The 17,794-nt window shown below is 47.7% G+C and overlaps 7 protein-coding genes across 8 annotated transcripts; 3 read left to right on the top strand and 4 right to left on the bottom strand.

Annotated features, from left to right (window-relative positions):
• Positions 1 to 38: 38 nt before the first annotated feature.
• On the bottom strand, positions 39 to 1,233 carry CNBK1930 (hypothetical protein; the record flags this gene model as incomplete). The annotated part of the gene is made up of 3 exons (XM_767728.1): positions 39 to 445; positions 498 to 780; positions 829 to 1,233. 3 exons carry the CDS (start codon positions 1,231 to 1,233, stop codon positions 39 to 41), a joined length of 1,095 nt encoding a protein of 364 aa, XP_772821.1.
• Positions 1,234 to 1,687: 454 nt separating this feature from the next.
• On the top strand, positions 1,688 to 3,795 carry CNBK1920 (hypothetical protein; the record flags this gene model as incomplete). 2 transcript variants are annotated; one of them, XM_767726.1, is made up of 4 exons in its annotated part: positions 1,688 to 1,782; positions 1,854 to 2,125; positions 2,175 to 3,560; positions 3,617 to 3,795. In XM_767726.1, the coding sequence occupies 4 exons, from the start codon at positions 1,688 to 1,690 to the stop codon at positions 3,793 to 3,795; spliced, it is 1,932 nt and encodes a 643-aa protein (XP_772819.1). The 2 variants fall into 2 exon arrangements, with proteins under 2 accessions (XP_772819.1, XP_772820.1); XM_767727.1 differs by having other exon boundaries at positions 1,713 to 1,782; positions 1,865 to 2,125.
• Positions 3,796 to 5,003: 1,208 nt separating this feature from the next.
• On the top strand, positions 5,004 to 8,443 carry CNBK1910 (hypothetical protein; the record flags this gene model as incomplete). The annotated part of the gene is made up of 7 exons (XM_767725.1): positions 5,004 to 5,148; positions 5,245 to 5,464; positions 5,524 to 5,815; positions 5,867 to 6,082; positions 6,133 to 6,341; positions 6,401 to 8,061; positions 8,118 to 8,443. The coding sequence occupies 7 exons, from the start codon at positions 5,004 to 5,006 to the stop codon at positions 8,441 to 8,443; spliced, it is 3,069 nt and encodes a 1,022-aa protein (XP_772818.1).
• Positions 8,444 to 9,683: 1,240 nt separating this feature from the next.
• On the bottom strand, positions 9,684 to 10,879 carry CNBK1900 (hypothetical protein; the record flags this gene model as incomplete). Its single annotated transcript, XM_767724.1, has 3 exons — positions 9,684 to 10,532; positions 10,585 to 10,739; positions 10,798 to 10,879. The coding sequence occupies 3 exons, from the start codon at positions 10,877 to 10,879 to the stop codon at positions 9,684 to 9,686; spliced, it is 1,086 nt and encodes a 361-aa protein (XP_772817.1).
• A 423-nt stretch (positions 10,880 to 11,302) lies between these two features.
• CNBK1890 (hypothetical protein) lies at positions 11,303 to 12,904 on the bottom strand (the record flags this gene model as incomplete). The annotated part of the gene is made up of 11 exons (XM_767723.1): positions 11,303 to 11,443; positions 11,500 to 11,886; positions 11,939 to 11,948; positions 12,003 to 12,055; positions 12,104 to 12,183; positions 12,239 to 12,331; positions 12,388 to 12,427; positions 12,483 to 12,493; positions 12,550 to 12,670; positions 12,738 to 12,836; positions 12,893 to 12,904. 11 exons carry the CDS (start codon positions 12,902 to 12,904, stop codon positions 11,303 to 11,305), a joined length of 1,047 nt encoding a protein of 348 aa, XP_772816.1.
• A 533-nt stretch (positions 12,905 to 13,437) lies between these two features.
• Positions 13,438 to 14,809, top strand: CNBK1880 (hypothetical protein; the record flags this gene model as incomplete). The annotated part of the gene is made up of 8 exons (XM_767722.1): positions 13,438 to 13,560; positions 13,615 to 13,638; positions 13,698 to 13,719; positions 13,807 to 13,878; positions 14,092 to 14,160; positions 14,211 to 14,281; positions 14,340 to 14,494; positions 14,557 to 14,809. 8 exons carry the CDS (start codon positions 13,438 to 13,440, stop codon positions 14,807 to 14,809), a joined length of 789 nt encoding a protein of 262 aa, XP_772815.1.
• A 514-nt stretch (positions 14,810 to 15,323) lies between these two features.
• CNBK1870 (hypothetical protein) lies at positions 15,324 to 17,688 on the bottom strand (the record flags this gene model as incomplete). Its single annotated transcript, XM_767721.1, has 6 exons — positions 15,324 to 15,511; positions 15,573 to 15,655; positions 15,708 to 16,180; positions 16,245 to 17,007; positions 17,060 to 17,081; positions 17,127 to 17,688. 6 exons carry the CDS (start codon positions 17,686 to 17,688, stop codon positions 15,324 to 15,326), a joined length of 2,091 nt encoding a protein of 696 aa, XP_772814.1.
• Positions 17,689 to 17,794: the final 106 nt, after the last annotated feature.

The raw sequence follows: 17,794 nt of genomic DNA, 5'->3' as shown, positions 1-17,794 counted from the left end.
TATCACATTTCTACTGGCTACAAGAATCTATTTTTACCCTACTGCTGAGAGAGGGCTTTGCTAATCCTCCGCACTTCCTTGTCAATGTCATTATAGAATTGCTCATCATCGGTGTACCTAGGGTTCCATCCAATACTCTTACTCCTGTCCGCAACACCCCTAGAGTTGCTACCAGAATAATAACTCCCATTAAAGTATTGGTCGATCTCGTCCTTGGTAAATGCGGTAGGGGTAGATTCAGTGCCCTCGGGAACCGCCTTGTGAGTTATGAGAGACTGGCCGACAGCGGAAGCCGCGCCAAAGAGAGTATATTCGCCAGAGATACCAAAGTAATATCCTGCTGGACCGTGGCCGATAATAGGCCTAGGGACAGTAGCCTTCTCCCAAACAAGACCGTAGAGCTTGCTAAGATCGGCGATACAGACATGAGGCCAGATGTTAGCACCTAATAACTGGTCAGCTCTGGTCGATTAACCACAAAATAAAGGAAACCTTACCTTTGCCAACGACACCGGCTCGCTTCCTCTTAATAGAAATCTCAATCAATTGAGGCATTTGTTGAGATGTGGGGTGAGAAAGACCCTTCTCGAAAACTTCTCCTCGAGCAAATCCCCAAATAGTAGAAGGAAGGATGATGTAAGACTTGATTATTCCGGCTTGGTCAGCCTTGACGATCTCAAGGTCAACATTACGGTGAGGAGCCGTGTCAGCCACTTCAGTGATAGAGTGAAGAGCAGGGCCGAATCGGGTAGCAGGGGAGGGGTTGAGGTCGGTGTAGATCTGCGCTTGCATGAATATGGAACGTTGAATAAACGAGTGTCAACGTACAGTGTCAGTGGGGTATTCTCCCCGAGCGTCATCTGCCAAGACGCCAGTGCCACTGGTCTGGATCAAGAGAGGCCTGTGACCACTCTTCTCCTTCCTCTTCTTCATACCTTCCAAGATGGCCCTCATACCGGCAAGGTCGTCGGCGTTCGCACAGGAGACGACGACATCGTGGTCGGCAGCGGCATCTCGGAGCTTGTCATACTCTTCGAGTGAGCCAAGGAGAGGAACAATTGTGACATTGTGCTTTCTAGCAATCTCGAGAGAAGTGAACCTATTGATCTTGGCTGGGTCTCGGATGAGAACAGTGATCTTGGATGGAGGTGTGCTGGATGTGATGACAGCTTCGAGGGCTGTGCCTCCGATGTAGCCAGTAGCACCTGTGAGAAAGACGGATTTTCCAGACATAGTTGTTGTTGCTGTGGGGTTTTTTTTTTTTTATTGAATGTATACGTTAATGAAGATGAAATTGCGAAAGAAGGGGTCGCAAGAAAAGGGGTGTCTTTATACGGAGCGGAACGCAGGGAGGGGCGGAGATGTGAGCCTATGATGCCATCGACGTCTCCACGTGGGGCTCCGCCCAAAAGACTCAGCTGGCTCCCTCGGCCCGATTGTGGCACTTCTTACCTCCACCTTTTGCTTTGTCATCATTCGACGTTTCGTTAATTAGAAGTACTGGCTCTGTGGTCCCGATCTCAGTGCGTTACCTTTTTACTTTATTTTCTTCTAGAACTTGCGACGACCTTCGCTTACGTGTTCCACCATCTTATCGATTAGATACTGCACTCCCCGTTATATTAGCAGCTTAGACTTTTCTAGACGTTTTGCCACCCCTTATCCCGTCTCACCCTGTGCATAGGATATGTCCAAGGTTCAGCTATACGTTTATGATCTCTCTCACGGTCTCGCCAAGAGCATGTCCCTTATGCTCACTGGCAAACAAATTGATGGTATCTGGTATGTAATATCTGCTTGTCCTTAAGTGGACCTGGAGCTTTATGCAGTTGCTGATCATCCTTTTGGGTTAGGCATACCTCAGTTGTCGCTTTTGGCCGCGAAATATACTATGGACAGGGTGTCCTCGAGTCCAAGCCGGGGGCGACTCACCATGGTCAACCTTTACAAATTTTAGATGTCGGTGAAACTCATATAGACGAAGCAACATTCAATGAGTATCTTTCGAGTCTGAGTGGAATGTACACGCCTAGCAAATACCACTTGATTGAATTCAACTGCAACCACTTTACGGCCGATGTCGTGGGCTTCTTAACTGGAGCAGAAATCCCAGCTTGGATTAGTAGTGAGTTTTTTAAGACTTCCTCTAATGATGATATTGACAACATTTGAAGGTCTTCCCTCCGAATTTCTCTCAACACCTTTCGGACAGGCTATGAAACCCCAAATAGACGCAATGTTCCGTGGTCCTACAGCACAGCGTCCTATCCCTGACAAAATTAGCAGCGCCAATGCTTCGCCAGCACCTTCCATTGGCTCCTCATCTGCACCTGGGGGTGATACTGCTGCGGCTGGCCCTTCTCTTTCTTCTACATTACTACAGTCAATCGCCGCGCAAGCTACTGCTCAGACAACTGGCCAATCTACCGCAGCCAATGGATCATCCAAACAACCTCTCAACCCTGAAACATCACCTCTCACTCTCGTTTCATCTACTGCCAACTTCCATTCCATCCTCTCGCAGCACTCTGCTGTCGTCGTAAATTTTACTAACACACCATCATGCCCCCCTTGCCGGGTCATCAAACCCGTCTATGAGTCGATCGCTAGCTATCATTCTGCCGTCTATGGAGCCAAGGGTGCTCGATTTGTGGAGGTCGAATTAGGAATTGGGCAGGGCCGAGAGATTGCGGGTACTTATGGTGTGCAGGCCACTCCGACCTTTATGTTCTTCAAGGATGGCAAAAAAGTCGGCGAGATGAAAGGCGCTGCCAAAAGGGAACTGGAGAACAAAGTTGAACAATTCTTAGAGGAGTGCTATCCGACTCACCCCCACCGCAGAATGTATCTTCCCGCGGTTGAAGGATTGCCAAAAAGAGCGATCACAGTTAGCAACCTGCCCAATTATCCGGCTTTGTTGAACAAGCTCGAAGGGTTCTTAGCGGACAAGGGAAAGACAGAAAGCTTCATGGTTCTAAAAAACGAAGTGGTACCATTCCTAGAGGGCAAGAGTCTTTCTGAAACAGAATTGGCTGCTCTGCTTCAGAAGTGGTCTGCTGCCACCCAAGACTTGCTGCCTGCTCTTCAGCCAACAGAAACTTTCCCTTTAATCGATCTCTGGCGAATTGCCCTTCAATGCCAACCAATCATTCCCTTCATTGGTTTGGGGCTCTCGACCGCCTCAAGCAACGCTGAACCCATCACCAGTATCATTTCTCTTGCTTCAAACACTTTCTCTTCTTCTCCAGAAGCCATACCCAAACCCTTCATCCTCACTGTCCTTCGTCTTCTCACAAACTTCACATCTTGCGTTGAACTGACAAACCTTGTGCTCGCGCATGATGGTAATGTTTCTACGTCTGAGCAGCTCATCAGCGTGTTGGTAGAGTCTCTTCTGTATCCCGATGTGGGTGTAAGAAGCGCGGCTGCTGGTGTAGCGTTTAACATTGGTCTCTGGAGGCATCATAACGTTGTAGAAGAGACTCCAAATGTGGATTGGGAGCTTGAGGTGGTCAGTGGTTTAGTAGAAGCTCTTGACCGGGAAGAGGATGAGGACGTCGGTGAGTTGCACTATCTTGACTACAATATGCGATCCATTACTAATGTATGTGAACAGCTCATCGTCTTCTTGCAGCCCTTGCTTTGGAGATCTACCTTTCTCCAAGCTATGAAGATAACGTTCAGCCGATGCTGCAGGTCTTGGAAGCATCCAATAAGATTGAGAAGAGATGTAAGGTTTGGAAGAGGAAAGAGGTTAAGAAGGTGGGAGAAGAGATCGCTAGAAAGCTTTGCTAAGCCACTACCAAATAGACGTTGCTTGTAGATACAACAAAGACACGATCCTGAATTGTTGCACATTATGTATATTTCTACTCACGAACAAGCTTAGCCACTTTACTGCCAAGAAGCGCGATGGGTTTGAAATGAATCTTCTATTTCATCCGCTTCTGGGCTTCTGCTTTTTCCAATGCACTTGCAAAATATGTCGATTACTCCATTATTTACGTTGAGTACTTATGGAAGATAAAAACAGTAGCGAATAGGGATAAAAGCGGGCGAAGCTCCCTCCAGGATGTAGTAGTACGCAATCGGATCGACTTGTTGTTATCATCACTGGTCATGATTGTGGTGACCATTTTACCAGCAGCATACGAAAACATATCTTCGAGACTATGACGGTGCAGAGAGCTTAACTAGCAAATGCCAACTGTGAAGCTAAGACTGAGAACGAACGAACCTAATTAAATGAACAGCGAAATCATGTTCAGTTGATTAATTAGTGATGACCGTCTTGCAAACTTCGAAGAAGTCCAGAGAGAAGAAGAGCACGGAGTGGCATCCACCGAGCACCAGTGCGAACACTCAGGGGAGGTGATGTGCCATCATGAGGTTACGCCAAAAGTGGCCAAACAACGGGATATTTCACGTCTTTCCCTGTACGGCAAAAACTCGTAGGACCCTTGATTTTGATTGGCCTTGGGTGTTGCACCGTAGAACTTTCGCTTCCGCGCCTGATTTCTGGCATTTAGCTCAGGGTAGTTATGATTTTGGTAAACAAGGGCTACAAGATACAGGAAGCGAGAATTCTCCTTGCATGTAGCTCGTGGCTGAATCCCCGATTCTGTCTGCGCCTGCGCGCCCCTCTCACCAGCCATTTTCGACTTCTACGCAGCTGACTTGCACATCTCATGCTTTTGTCATTCCTTACGACAGCTTCCTTCTACTATTCCTTGTTTTTAACCGCATTATAGTCTTTCTTTACCTACCGATACACCACTAGACTCGACAGTACGAGGGACGAGGCTACGACACTATCGACGACTCCTCGACGAATACAAACGGCTCTTGTTTGCGCTGAATTTTGCAACAAACACCACCCACGACTTAATCCAGTAACGCAGTAAACGACAACGGCCCCTCTGTTGTTCATCATTCGGCTTGTATCGTGCCTTTGCGAGTATACTAAAGCCCAGTAATCAACGCAATACGCGACGCAAACGACAATGCCGTCATCAGCAAACGCCCACGACGGCGCTGCGAGACAGGCTACAGTTACAAGAAAGAGGACCAACGGGTCTAGTACGCGCGACGAGAAGCAGTATATTGGACAATGGCGTATAGGGAGGACGATTGGGAAAGGGAGTTCAGGTGGGTGTTGATATGACAGCATCTGTTACACAACGGACGGCATCACGTCTGTGCACGATATGATAAAAAGGCTGATGTCTGTGCGTTACGCAATAGGCCGTGTCAAAATCGCCAAACACGCGGTGACAGGCAAATATGCGGCCATCAAAATCGTACCCAAGGGTTTGATCCTCAACTCTCGGATGTCCATGTCGGAGGCAGGTGCAAAGGCTGACAAGGTCCTGCTTGGTATTGAGAGGGAGATCGTAATTATGAAACTCATTGACCATCCCAACGTACTCAACTTGTATGATGTGTGGGAGACCAGCTCAGAACTGTGAGTAATCGAGAGATGCCCTGCTCCTATCCGTGTTTATCCTGTTGATCGACCATTAGTTATCTGATCATGGAATACGTGCCTGGAGGTGAACTATTTGATTATCTCGTCAAGCGCGGTCGACTCCCAGTGTCAGAAGCACTCCATTATTTCCAGCAAATCATCTACGCTGTCGACTATTGCCACCGCTTCAATATCTGTCATCGCGATCTCAAACCCGAGAACTTGCTTCTTGACAAGGACAAGAACATTAAAGTGGCAGATTTTGGAATGGCTGCTTGGGAGGCTGGCGAAAGAATGCTCGAAACAAGCTGTGGTAGTCCCCATTACGCGAGTCCCGAGATCGTAGCAGTAAGTCCTTAACGAAAATTTCAGAGAGCTGGTCTGACGAGTATGCCGCAGGGCAAAGCATACCATGGTTCATCATCAGACATTTGGTCTTGTGGTATTATCCTGTTCGCACTTCTTACAGGTAGACTACCATTCGACGATGACAATATTCGATCCCTGCTGCAAAAAGTCAAGATCGGTATCTTTGAGATGCCTGACGAAATCAAGGATCCCGCCAGAGATTTATTGAGAAGGATGCTCGAGAGAGACCCGGAGAGACGTATAACCGTAAGTCGGGACCTTGCTCATTGCGGATATTAGCTTAAGACGGATCTTAGATGCCTGAGATTCTGAGCCACCCTTTCTTCATCTCACGGCCCCCTCGTCCTATTCCTGGGAGATCTCTCGTATCACCTCCTTCACTCGATGAAGTTGAACGCCCTGTGAACTCAGTCGACGAAATCGATCCCGATATCATGGGCAACCTGAAAACTCTCTGGTCTGGAGTCTCGGATGAGGAAATCATCAAGGCGTTGATGTGTAAAGAGTAAGTCCAGTTTTACTTCCCATGAATGGTATCCAGAATGGCCTAACGCGCCCTATCAGCAAAACTTGGGAAAAAACCATATATCACCTTCTTATCAAGTACCGCAATAAGCATCTTGAGAACTACAACATGGAGGAAGAGGAATACGCGGAGGCTCGAGAACGTCGACAAGCACGAAAGCAATTACAGTCTAGTTCGTCCCCTGCTCGAAGAAAAGGCGTACCGGCTCAAGACCAATCTGCTCGTCTTGCACCTCTAGGAGAAAATGAGACTGTCGCCAACACCCCTGTTAAACGACCTCAGGCCCCGACCCCCAACAAGGCCTCTCGCAAGGCCCCTCCTGAATGTCCCACCCCGACTAAACAAGTATCTCAAGCTCGAAGCCCTGCAGGACCTCGTCCTGCTAACAGCAGAGGCAACTCTGGAGCTAGCAATTCTTCACAAGCCCCAGCAATCGTCTTGCAGGGTGCCACTCCTACCAAAGAATTGCCTCCTCCACACACCACTTCGTCCCATCCTCGTCCCGAAATGATCACTACTCCTACTTCTCCAGCACCATTAAGCGTTCCACGCGTTGAAGACGCCAACTTGCAGACGTTCCTCAACCAGATTGCTGATCAGATGAACCGTTTCAGTGTCAGGTCGTCAGTGGCGTCACAGTCTTCCACTTCCAGCTCGGCTGTCTTGGGAAGTGACTATCAAGCTTGTCTCGCGTTTGCTGCGGGAGTGACTCCCTCTGCCAACCCGTCGTCTTCTGTGACGGAAAGTGTCATTGAAGAGCAAGGGCAATTCGAGGATGCTGCCGATGACCAGACTGATACCGAGGTAGCTAGCATACACTCTGGTTTTACTGCATCAATTGCTCCTCAAAGCCCACTCGCAGGACTCGGTCTCGGTGCGCCCTCTGCCGCTGTCCGACCAGGATTGCATCCTGTTGCCGGACCTAACCAGCAGAGATGGAGCTATGCTTCTTCTGCTGGGTCATCTTATCAAGGTTCTTCTGTGGGGTCGTACGCTCCCGTGGAGTCTCCTCAGTACATCCACAGCCCTCTGGAAGTCCAAGCTCCTGTCTTGCAAGCCGAGCGATCAGCACCCCGACCGCCTCCACGAGCTACGCGCCCCGCCCCTCCCCCTATTTCTAGGCCACTTCCTTTCAGCCCTGCTCAACAAACATATTCCGAGCCCACCGAATCCCTTCTCCCTCGTGACACATCTTATGTCATCATAGATAATTCTGAGCTTCCTAGTGACGCCAGCCTCAGCTCTTGGGGTAGCAAGTCATCTGGCTTCAAAGCCCACCGAGGTTTGGATGGCTTTGGAATGCTTAAGAAGAAGAAGCTCAATGTGGAACCCGTCCCTTATTCTTATGGCAATCTCGGTTCTTCGGCGACATCACCTTTGAACTCACCGAAACGATCATGGTTCAACAATCTTTTCAACTTTAAGCCTGCCACCTGCACCTTATTGTCAAGAGATAACGTTGCCAATACCCGCGAGAGGGTGCGGAAAATACTGCTCAGCATTGGCGTGAGGACAGCAGTGACGGAGATTGACGGGCACAAGGCGTTGAAGTGCAGACTAGACGAAGTTAGAGACAATGGCAATGTGACAACTAAGGGTGTGAGATTCAGAGTAGAATTCACGAGGGCGAGCACCAGTCAGACGTACAGTACTCTTGTCACTCTTACACAGGAGAAGGGAGCAGAGTCATCGTTCCGAGGTAAGTTTGACATCATTAGCTATGAAGCGGATGTTGACGCGCCGTTCATCTTGTAGCTTGCTTCGCCGAGTTGAAGCACTTTATGGACTCCCAACCCTCTGCGCCTACTACACTTTCTTTGAACAGACCTTCAGTCGAGCAATCACGTTCAGTAAATTCGTCCAATCTCCTTCCTGCTCATTCATATCAGCAGCAGAGGTATAGCTCCACGAGCGCGGACACTCCTGCTGGTGCTCCTACAAGTCCTCTCCTATCTGCTCCTCCAATCAGATACACTGCTAGCGCACCTACTACCCCCGTTATTGAAAGTAGTCCCAGATTTACCTCTCCATACCTGCAATTACCTGTCTCTCCTCAGAGTCTACAGATGCCCTCTTATTGAAATGACTATCACGAATTTTGATCGTTTGCTATATATACCCTTTTATATGATAAGCTAATGTGGTCGTTATCTACCTAACGTGAGAGCAGCAATACGTAGCAGATGCATTTTGCCTTACAAGTTCCCTTTCATCACTTGAAGGATATTATGATAATAAAATCTCTATTTGACGGACGAAGTTGCTTGAGGGACGGATAATAACTAACACCACGACAACTGACGCAAGAAGCGTGCAAGCAACCTGATTCACGCTCGTCGTGGATCTCCATCCTCAGCTCCACTCTGGAGGAGTTCGTCTGGTGATCTATCAGTACGGTCATCTGTCGCTTTCAATAATACATATTTTGGACCCTACGGTTGACAGACGCTGACCACTACAAAAAAGTGACGTTACCAGCAGGTTTCGACATTCCAATTTATTTTGCCTGAGATTTTTGTTCAAACGCTATCACAGCAAATAATCACCCACAAAAACACATGCAATACCCGAAACCCAACTTGGACGACCCTATGTGGAGACTGGAAAGTATCTTTGAGGACTTAGAACATTAGGGAGGAGCCAACAACAACTCCTTATCGACGTTCTCTCTGGTCAGCTGGATAATTTATAGGAGAAACGAGGCCAGGCTTGGAAACCATTATATTTTGGCAACGGTGAGCTTAATTTCATCCTTCAACAACGGGAGTTTAACGGTCCCGTTGACATCTGCAACTTGGACGCTGTAGTTAGTTGTGCTCCTCGTTCGGTACAAGGGTTGAGTGATCAAGAAGCGACGAGGAGGTAGGTTGTCGTAATGAGGAAGAATAGGATTAGGTTGTAAAAGGCAGTTCGCTAGTTCCGCTACCGTAGAACCACCGTCACTATCACCGGTATCGCATAGTCATAGAATACGATCCATAGCGAGCCATAGGCTACATACAGTACTACTGGGCAGACCTCCACATAGCTACTCACCCCACATAGCTATTCAACCCAAATAGCTAGAACTATACCCTGGTGGCTACTAGTGTATGCCAACCTACTACACCTATCTACTATGTGTATGACGCTCTTTCCGTCACATAGTCATCATCCCTACAGGAGAGTATAATCCCGATAGCCAAGGGGTTCCTCGCGGTTGTATCCCTTCATGCCTGTACACTGAGTATTTTCCGATCCTTTCGGCTACACATTTGTTGAAACAGATTGCTACAACATCGGTCCCTTTCGTGTCTTTTCAACAGGTCATTTAGCTTGAATTCAATTCAGCCTGTTCATCTCTCTCTTTGCTTTTCCAAGCTTCCTTCCCGTCTTATCAACACCTTGCTCAATATGTTCGAGAAGCTCGTTCTGACTTTCAATCTCTTGGTGAATCTCTTCACCCATCCTCCTTTGTGTCTGCAGTACTCTGCTAAGATTCTGAAGCTGGTCATCTTGTTGAGCCATGTGATTAGTCTGAAGTTGCAGCAACTGACGATCGTCAAGTGGCCGAGTTTGTTCGGTTTCTTGGGGAGGCTGGTGGCCTCCAAAAACACGACCGGACGGTAGCGCGCCAGGCATGGATTGAGCCGGTAGAGTCCATGGGGAAGCTTCTCCTCGCCTTCCCGCGGTTCCACTCCCCCCTGTTGTCCCATTGTCAGAGAGAGAAGGAGCAGTTCGTACACCCGCTTCTGCCATCCTTGTTAAACTTCCTGCTTCAACCTTCAGGCCCTCTACTAATTCCTCCCGTCTCCTCAATTCGCCCTGGCCTATATCGCGCAGTTGACTCAGCCCTTTCTCAAGTGCCTCCAATCTATTGCCCACTTCCTTCAAATGACGTTTCGCTTCCACTCCAGCAGAACGCGAGCCTGTGGCATTGGACATGGAGGCCAAAGCGTCACGTTTGAGAAGAGCAGATCGGGCAGAGCGAAGAACGGTCTGCAGGGCAGCGTGTTCTAACAACCATGACTGGGGTGTAAATTTGGTTCCTGACTTTTGAGTAGAAGAGGAACCGGTGTGAGAAGGAATGGAGAGGAAATCGGAAAACGTGTAGGCAGATCGCCATAAATGAGATTTGGTGTTCAAAATAGAGCGAAGGTACTGTTCTAGTAGAGGTTTGCGCTCCCTTGCCTACAGTGATTCTTAGCGCATGCTTGATGCATATGATTCATAGGAAACGAACCCTATCCCGATTGTTCTTGCCAAGAGACAAACCCCATGTTTTTGGCGGTAATGGTGAAGGCGGCTCTTGACCCGTCGATGATTTAAGCTCGGCATCGAGAGCAACGAAATCGTTATATCGACGTGAGACGGCCCAGGTCCTGGTTGGCGTTGTTACTAATATGCTGTCAGCACACAAGGCAACACCTGATACTTGCTCAGAGACATGACAAACCCTGTATGATATATACAGTATGTGGTTTAGGAGTGTCGACTTCTTTAGTGGAGATGATTGAGATGTCCTGGATATCTGACATGCCGTAGGTTCTATTCTTCTCTTGCAGCGATCGTATGGTTTATGCTTAACACCCACAACGTAGTTTCAACAGCCAGTGCTGTTGATATGTTCGGGAGGCGGTGAAGAGACAAAGCAGCTTAACACCAGCGATGGGCACAGAAGGACCAAAGCGGCGGGATGTGGCGGCTTCGGTCTTCCGCGCCGGCGGTCTCGGCGCGCGTTCCACCAACAAATAAAATAGGCAACGACGACATCGCATGTAGGCTCGACATTCGTTCATCTGAGCAAAGAAAATAATAATATATTCAGCAAATCTTGTCCGCCTGGTAAGTACAGTAATAAAGTAATAAAGATACATAATCAGATAAACACTGCTATATACCATCGATAGCCCATGCAAATGCTACTATACTTGACTCTCTCACTGGTGAAACTCTTATGGCTACACCTTGACGCCCTCCACTTTCTTCGCGACTTCCGCAATTGATTCATCCTCTGGGTCATCCACCACTTCACCAGTCCGGGGATTGACGAATTTACCCTTGGTGGGGTCAAATGCAGTTGTCGCGGTCTCGTCGTCACGCTTGACAGGACAATCAGTTGCTTACTTTTGGACATTCGGCACAAACAGTTACTCACGTATCGTGCCAACATTCGGGAGATATCCCAGTCCTCGTCTTCTTCCTCACCTTCGTCCACATGCTCGTACAATTCTCCACCAAACTCGAACATGTCTTTACCGGTCATACCTGTCATCTTACCAGCCGCCCTCTGTGTCGCCTTGGCCTTCTCGAGAGCTTCTTGCTCAGCCGCCTTCTTTTCGAGACGATTCTTCTTCCAGGTGGCAAAAGTTTCTGGAGTGACAGGGGTGAGAGGAGGCTTGAGCTTGTGTCGCTCGACCTCGATGAATTGCTCAAGCGATATTTGGTCCTTCTTGGCTGCCTCTTCTTGCTTCTTTTTATCGGATTTGAGGACGAATCCTGGAGGAAGGGCGTGACGGTACATGCACTTATTACCTCCATTGGGCTGCAATTATTGTAAGTAAATAAAATTATGGGTCGCAGAATATCCGACATACGCATTCCCAGCTGCGACAAAATTAGCTGATTGGGATCAACGCTAGTTGATAAGATGATACTCACAACCATCCGTACTTCCTATCTTCGATAGCTTGAATGAAATATTTACAGACAATCTATTTCGCCGTCAGGAACATTCAAACGTACCATTTTACAGTACTCACATCAGTCGCATTATTCTGTTTTCTTCCATTCTCCGTTACGACATTCCTGAGCTTCTCTTCGTCCCAAGTATCCATAGAGTCTGACATAATCGTTAGCTTCAGGAACATTTTTCAGTACGCATGCTAAAGCCTTACCTTTGGACTTCTCCTCTCGTTGATCGGCGTAAAGGTTGATCTTCTCCACCTTCCGTTCAACATTTCGGTCGTGAGAGAACTTGCATTTGTTACCTGAGGGCGCAAAAAACTCAGCAAAATGTGTATTGAAAGAAAGCGATTATGCACACCCTTTTCACAATGACCCGCTTTGAAGAAGACACAAAGCACCTGAACAATGTTAAGTCAATAGACGGATCAATCTTGGACTCCAATTTCCACCTACTGTCTTGGGATCTGGCAGAATTTGTCAGCATCCGAGTACTCCTTCAAGCAGGATATACACAACTCACCAGTTCCAAAGGGCACTTTCTGAATCTGGGCAGGCCTGAATAACTCGGCTTCCATCTTCTTTTTTGCCAAAGCAGCCGCCTTGGCCTCAGCAGCTTTTTCTCTCTCCCTTTCCTTAGCTTTCTAAAATCCGATCTTCCGTCAGCAAATCATTTTCTTTTTTTCACCACTAAAGAATTGAGAAACGCACATCGCCCTTGCTTTTACCAGCTTGCTCCTGCTGCTTTTGGACAGTGGCAATGTGCTTCTGAACTTTTGAAGACTTGTTTTTGTTCTTCATACCGAAGGTCTATAAAAATATTTTTGTAAGTCATTATGTACTCTCTGGAGATTGCAAAAGGATACTTGCCTTGTCATCTTTGGCTTTGGGCGGCATCTTGGGCAAAAGTCGACTGTCAGTAAAAGTATTCAAATTTGAGAGGCCAGATTTGATGGGCGACTAGTTGTTGTTAAGATATGAGGGATAACTGCGGGCCAAGACGAGCCACTCGCGAGATAACGATGATGAAAAAGTACAGCTGAAAACTCTATGCCCACGGAGTAAAGTACCTTTGAGAAAGCGGGCGGCAGCTGGCTGCAGGAGACGCTCAAATGTTTACATGTTACGTAAATCCGAAAGGGGGGATTTATCAGGCTCACCAGGTAATAAGATGACGTAATAACGTGCATCATTAATTAATAAGCGACGACGCGACTTGCTTCGGCCTCCACTGAGTTGGACTCTTCTGGGCGCTGTGCTGGCGGGGCGCGCTGATGGCAACATCTGTCCTTCCTTCCTTCCTTCCTTCCTTCCTCTGCTGTCATTTCTCCCTGCAAATTCGAGTGCACTGTCAATTCCTCTTTCTCCCCGTTTATACCCGGATATTAGGGTCACAATAGGATCTTTCAAAATGCCCATCAAGAAAGAGACCAAGGAAAAACAGGTCAAGGGTGATGAAGGTGCGCCTTCCTCAGACCTTGTCATGGGTGTTGCTTCCTTTACTAATCTTGCGCAATCTACTATAGCCGAAGAAGTATGATTATAGACAAGAGAAAAATAGAGATACAAAGGCTTATATTGACTACAGATGGTCCTTAGCTACATGAAAGAGGTGTGCTTAACCTTATATTGAGCAGCGGCTAATACCATTATCATGATGTTGGCCAATAGATGAACCGACCATACGCATCAGGTGGGTTTCTTCCTTCCTTCCTTTATCAATACATCCTGTGTCATTCCCAATGTTGTTTACATTCGCACCTACTGTATCTTTATATAGCCGATGTTATTGCCAATTTGAAAAATAAGGTACCCAAGACTACCGCTGTCAAGGTACTAGCTACCCTCGCAGGTAGGTATTATGCAACCGTCTAATTAGTTTCCATTTGTGCTGACTCGTTATTTGAGAGAAGGGCCTGTTAACAGTTAAAGCTTATGGAAAACAGCTTCTATATCTCTACAATCAGGCGAGTACCTCTCCAAGTCAAACGCCTCGTTTTATACGCTGATTAAATATGGTAGTCCTTGTTGAGCGTTCTGGACAAAGAAGAACTATCGTCATTAGACGGGCAAATCAAGAGCGTGCAATCAGAGCTTGAAGAGAGAAAGAAATCATTACGACATCTTCAATATGGTATGTAAAATACCATTGGTTGGTTTATGCTGCACTAACAACCAGGGTAGAGCTCGCTTCCAAAACGGCATTACCAAAGACCGTCGAGCTGGAAAAGGAGATTGGACGGCTCAAATCCGAGGTTGGTACACATACTCATCGTGCCCAGTGATGACCGCGATGACATTCTGTTCCATCAGAATGCAATCACCCTCAGCGCATTGATTCCATTCCATGGCGCTTCAGAGGGCCAGTCGACCTTCACGCCCATATCCACTGAAGAGACCCAGAGGATCGACAAAGATTTTATGAGGTGGCGAAAAGAATGGGTTGACCGTCGCAAGGTTTACAAAGAGTCAGTTTACGATTGTGTTTTATCTTGTCATATATTCAAGGGCGCTAATACTAAGATTCTAGCTTTATTAGCCAGTTAGTAGAATTTGGCCAGGTATCCAATATTCCCGAATTTGAAGAAGAACTGGGTGTCAACACCGATGACTATATAGCTACGGAAGTCGAGCAAGGCGAGTTTTGTAAACCATCTATGGTCGTTCGGGCAAGGCCCAAAACCTCTTGTGGTAAAGCTCCCAATTTGAGGCTGAAGCGGATGCCGAGCTTAGCTGGTGCTGTCGATGAGGATGGCAAAAAGAAAAAGGCGAAGAAAGTTTAGTCGTCATGGGAGTTTCGTTAAGAAGTCATTCAGCAGAGCTGTAGTATTATTAGAGCGGCCAATCAAGTCGTCTAACTTTGATGTTGTAATAGTACGAGTAGAGTTTCATCATGTGCGTTTGGGTGTTTATAGAGTTTCTCTGATGAGCTGTGCAATAATGATGTCATGCTGAATGTATATATACATATACTTTGTAAACAAGTGGTCGGATTAACTCCCTCTCCCATCGGTAAAAATATGGCCACACTCGTTATTTTAGGAGTTTCATCGATGCAGAACGAAGCATGCTCTACTTGATGGCAAGATATATGAATTACTGATGCGATGCGATGCAATGCAATGCATGAAGTCTGAAAAGTGTGAATAGCTGTCCTGAAATGATGAGATATTATAGCGGCAAAACCTGTACAAAACGAATACAAGACTATAAAAGTATAACAAACATTTTCGTATACCGGAAACCCAAAATATTAAATTCTCTCTGTTTGTATCTTCTTTTCCTTACACCTTTTCATTAAACCGTGGCAAATTGCGCCCCAACAGGATCTACCACCCCTCTCAGCATATCTATTAACACTTCTGCGCTCCTCTGTATACCCCATACTGAAACTTGTCTTAGTCGTCGAGAATTGGCCGCTTCAGAGGAAACGTGGAATGCCATGGCTTCGTATATTTGGTCAGATATGGATGTCATCAAACCGGCTAAAGAAAAAAAAAATACGCGGTTCAGCCGCTGCACATAAGAGCAAAAAAAGGGACATACTTTCAAAGAGGGTCCACGACCCTTCAAAGTTGCCCAGATCGGCGTCCACCTGGCAGTGGATTGGAACTAGAGTCTTGTTTGCACTAAAAATATACGATCAGTTGTATGGACGGATAAAATCGAAGATATGCCTACTTGATGAACGCTACGATAGGCCTGATCAAGGCATTGTTGGTGACAGTTAAATCTGTCGTATACAGCGGCACAGCAGCCTTTAAATCCCTAAATCGCAAATCGATATCCACCACTACTTTTCGTTCTTCCTCTTCTTTCCCATAATCTCCCTTTTTGGGTGCACGCAGAGGCGGTCTCGCCAACCGATGTTGGCCCGGAATAACCCCTACCAAACTGGTCTCAGCCGATTCGATCGCTCCTTTCAGTTTATCTTCATCTGGATCGTCTGGGTGAACGCCATGCGAGATGGTAGCGACATTCCGCCCAATTTCGGCGAAAAGCGCTTGAAGGTCGACTTGGTCGTCTGGATGATGGGGGAATTTGATGTCAAGCACAGCGTCGAGCTTGCCGGATGTCAGCCATGACATGGGTGGGGTGTAGCCAGAGGCATATTGGACATGTTCGATGGGGAGACCGTCGATTCTGAATCGGGCCTGTCGTTTGAGAGTCAGCAATATGACAGGAAAATGTTGTGGGTAGACTTGCCATTCGCTTGACCATACCTCCTTCCTTCTCCACCGATTTCCCAAGTTTCTGAGGCATATGCAGACTGAACAAACAGTTATCAAACTGTCCCGTGATACCCTCGGCGCTCATCAAATCATAAAACAACCACCTCTTTCTGAACGGTCCAACAATCATGTTGAATATCGACACATTGTACGGCCTCAGTCCGGGTTGATACACTGTCACGAGCGCGTCTTCTACATGAAACGACTCAAACTCGAAGTCCCCCTTTTGCGTCGCATGCCGGAAATCAGCGGGATCAAGAGGCTTTGAAAGGTCCCACCAGACTGATCGCCTGTCGACTACGCCACGGACACCTTTAATGCGCACGTCTTTCACAAGACCTTTACCATCCAACCAACGCATAAAGCTGAGCGAAACTTCGAGTTGGTCAATGTTGACGTCGTACATTGTGTAATTGTCCTCTGGCGGTGCAGGTGGAGCAGCCAAGTAAGTCTCGGGAGAAATGGCAGAGGATAAGAATGGGATGGGTGATGGCGGTTTGGCGGTTGCGGCTTTCACATGTTTCTTACCGCCTTCGACTGGCGCGGATGAAGGGCCTTCATCAGGACGACAAGATACGTAAACGTTTTTGAATGTAATGAGAGAGGATCCCCATTTGGGGACAATGGCAGATTCGAAAATGACAGTGACGCCGGTGTTGTATGTCATATAATCGGATAACCAACGGGCGAGGTATTCTTGCAAGGAGAGTGAGTTGGCAAGAGCGAATATTGCAGAAACAAATGTTGTGCTAAGATGGAATCAGAGCTTGCCAGAAAAACAGAGAGGGGAGGAATGCTCACGTCCCGACAAGAATCCACACAGCTGGTGTGGGTTAGCGTCTGCTTTCGAAAGTGCCATGCGACCTACTGTTTCCAACCAAGAACCAGCTGGCAAATGCACTCATATCGTCCGTGTTGAATCTTCTCCAGCCCCTGATCGTAAACCACTTAAGCCGTATCCTCATACGTTGCCACCACCCATTCGCCGCCTCCAGCAGTTCTTCTTTGCTGGGTCGATGTGGGGAATTGGGCGCGATGGCTTTTGACTGGCGTATGAGCCTCTGGATGAACGGAGCATATTCCTGGGCATGTCCTTGGGGGGGATATGGGGTGGGATTGTCAGGGTTGGGAGGCGGCTGGCTTGTGGGGCAATCCAGGCAACGTTTTGCGGGGGAGGAACTGAGCCGGCGCGGGATGTGGCGTGAGATGGGGCTGGCGGCGTGGCGCGTGAAGAAGTGGTGGATCGCCAGGTAGCGGTCGGCGGAAGCAGTTCTCCGGGGGCCGAGGGTGGCGGAGCGGGGGAGGGAACGGAGGGGGAGGGGTAGTGGGCGCATACTCCGGCAGTGTAAGAGGAGGTTGTTTTCGAGTTTTGTGGAGATATGCCACTCATCAACTGCAGATCCCGAAGAATTTCTGACGTAGCAGAGCATTGCCCGGTGGAGGTCGCTCTTACGTAATATATAATGACATCAGGACTTTATGCCCGCGGGTGTCATGTCATAGGTTGTCTCCGCCAGCAGCGTCTCAATCACGCCG

This window comes from Cryptococcus neoformans, chromosome 11 (genome assembly GCF_000149385.1).
Source record: "Cryptococcus neoformans var. neoformans B-3501A chromosome 11, whole genome shotgun sequence".
Classification (NCBI taxonomy): domain Eukaryota; kingdom Fungi; phylum Basidiomycota; class Tremellomycetes; order Tremellales; family Cryptococcaceae; genus Cryptococcus; species Cryptococcus deneoformans.
The sequence above is the reverse complement of the archived record's forward strand: the minus strand, read 5'-3'. Positions and strand labels throughout refer to the sequence as shown.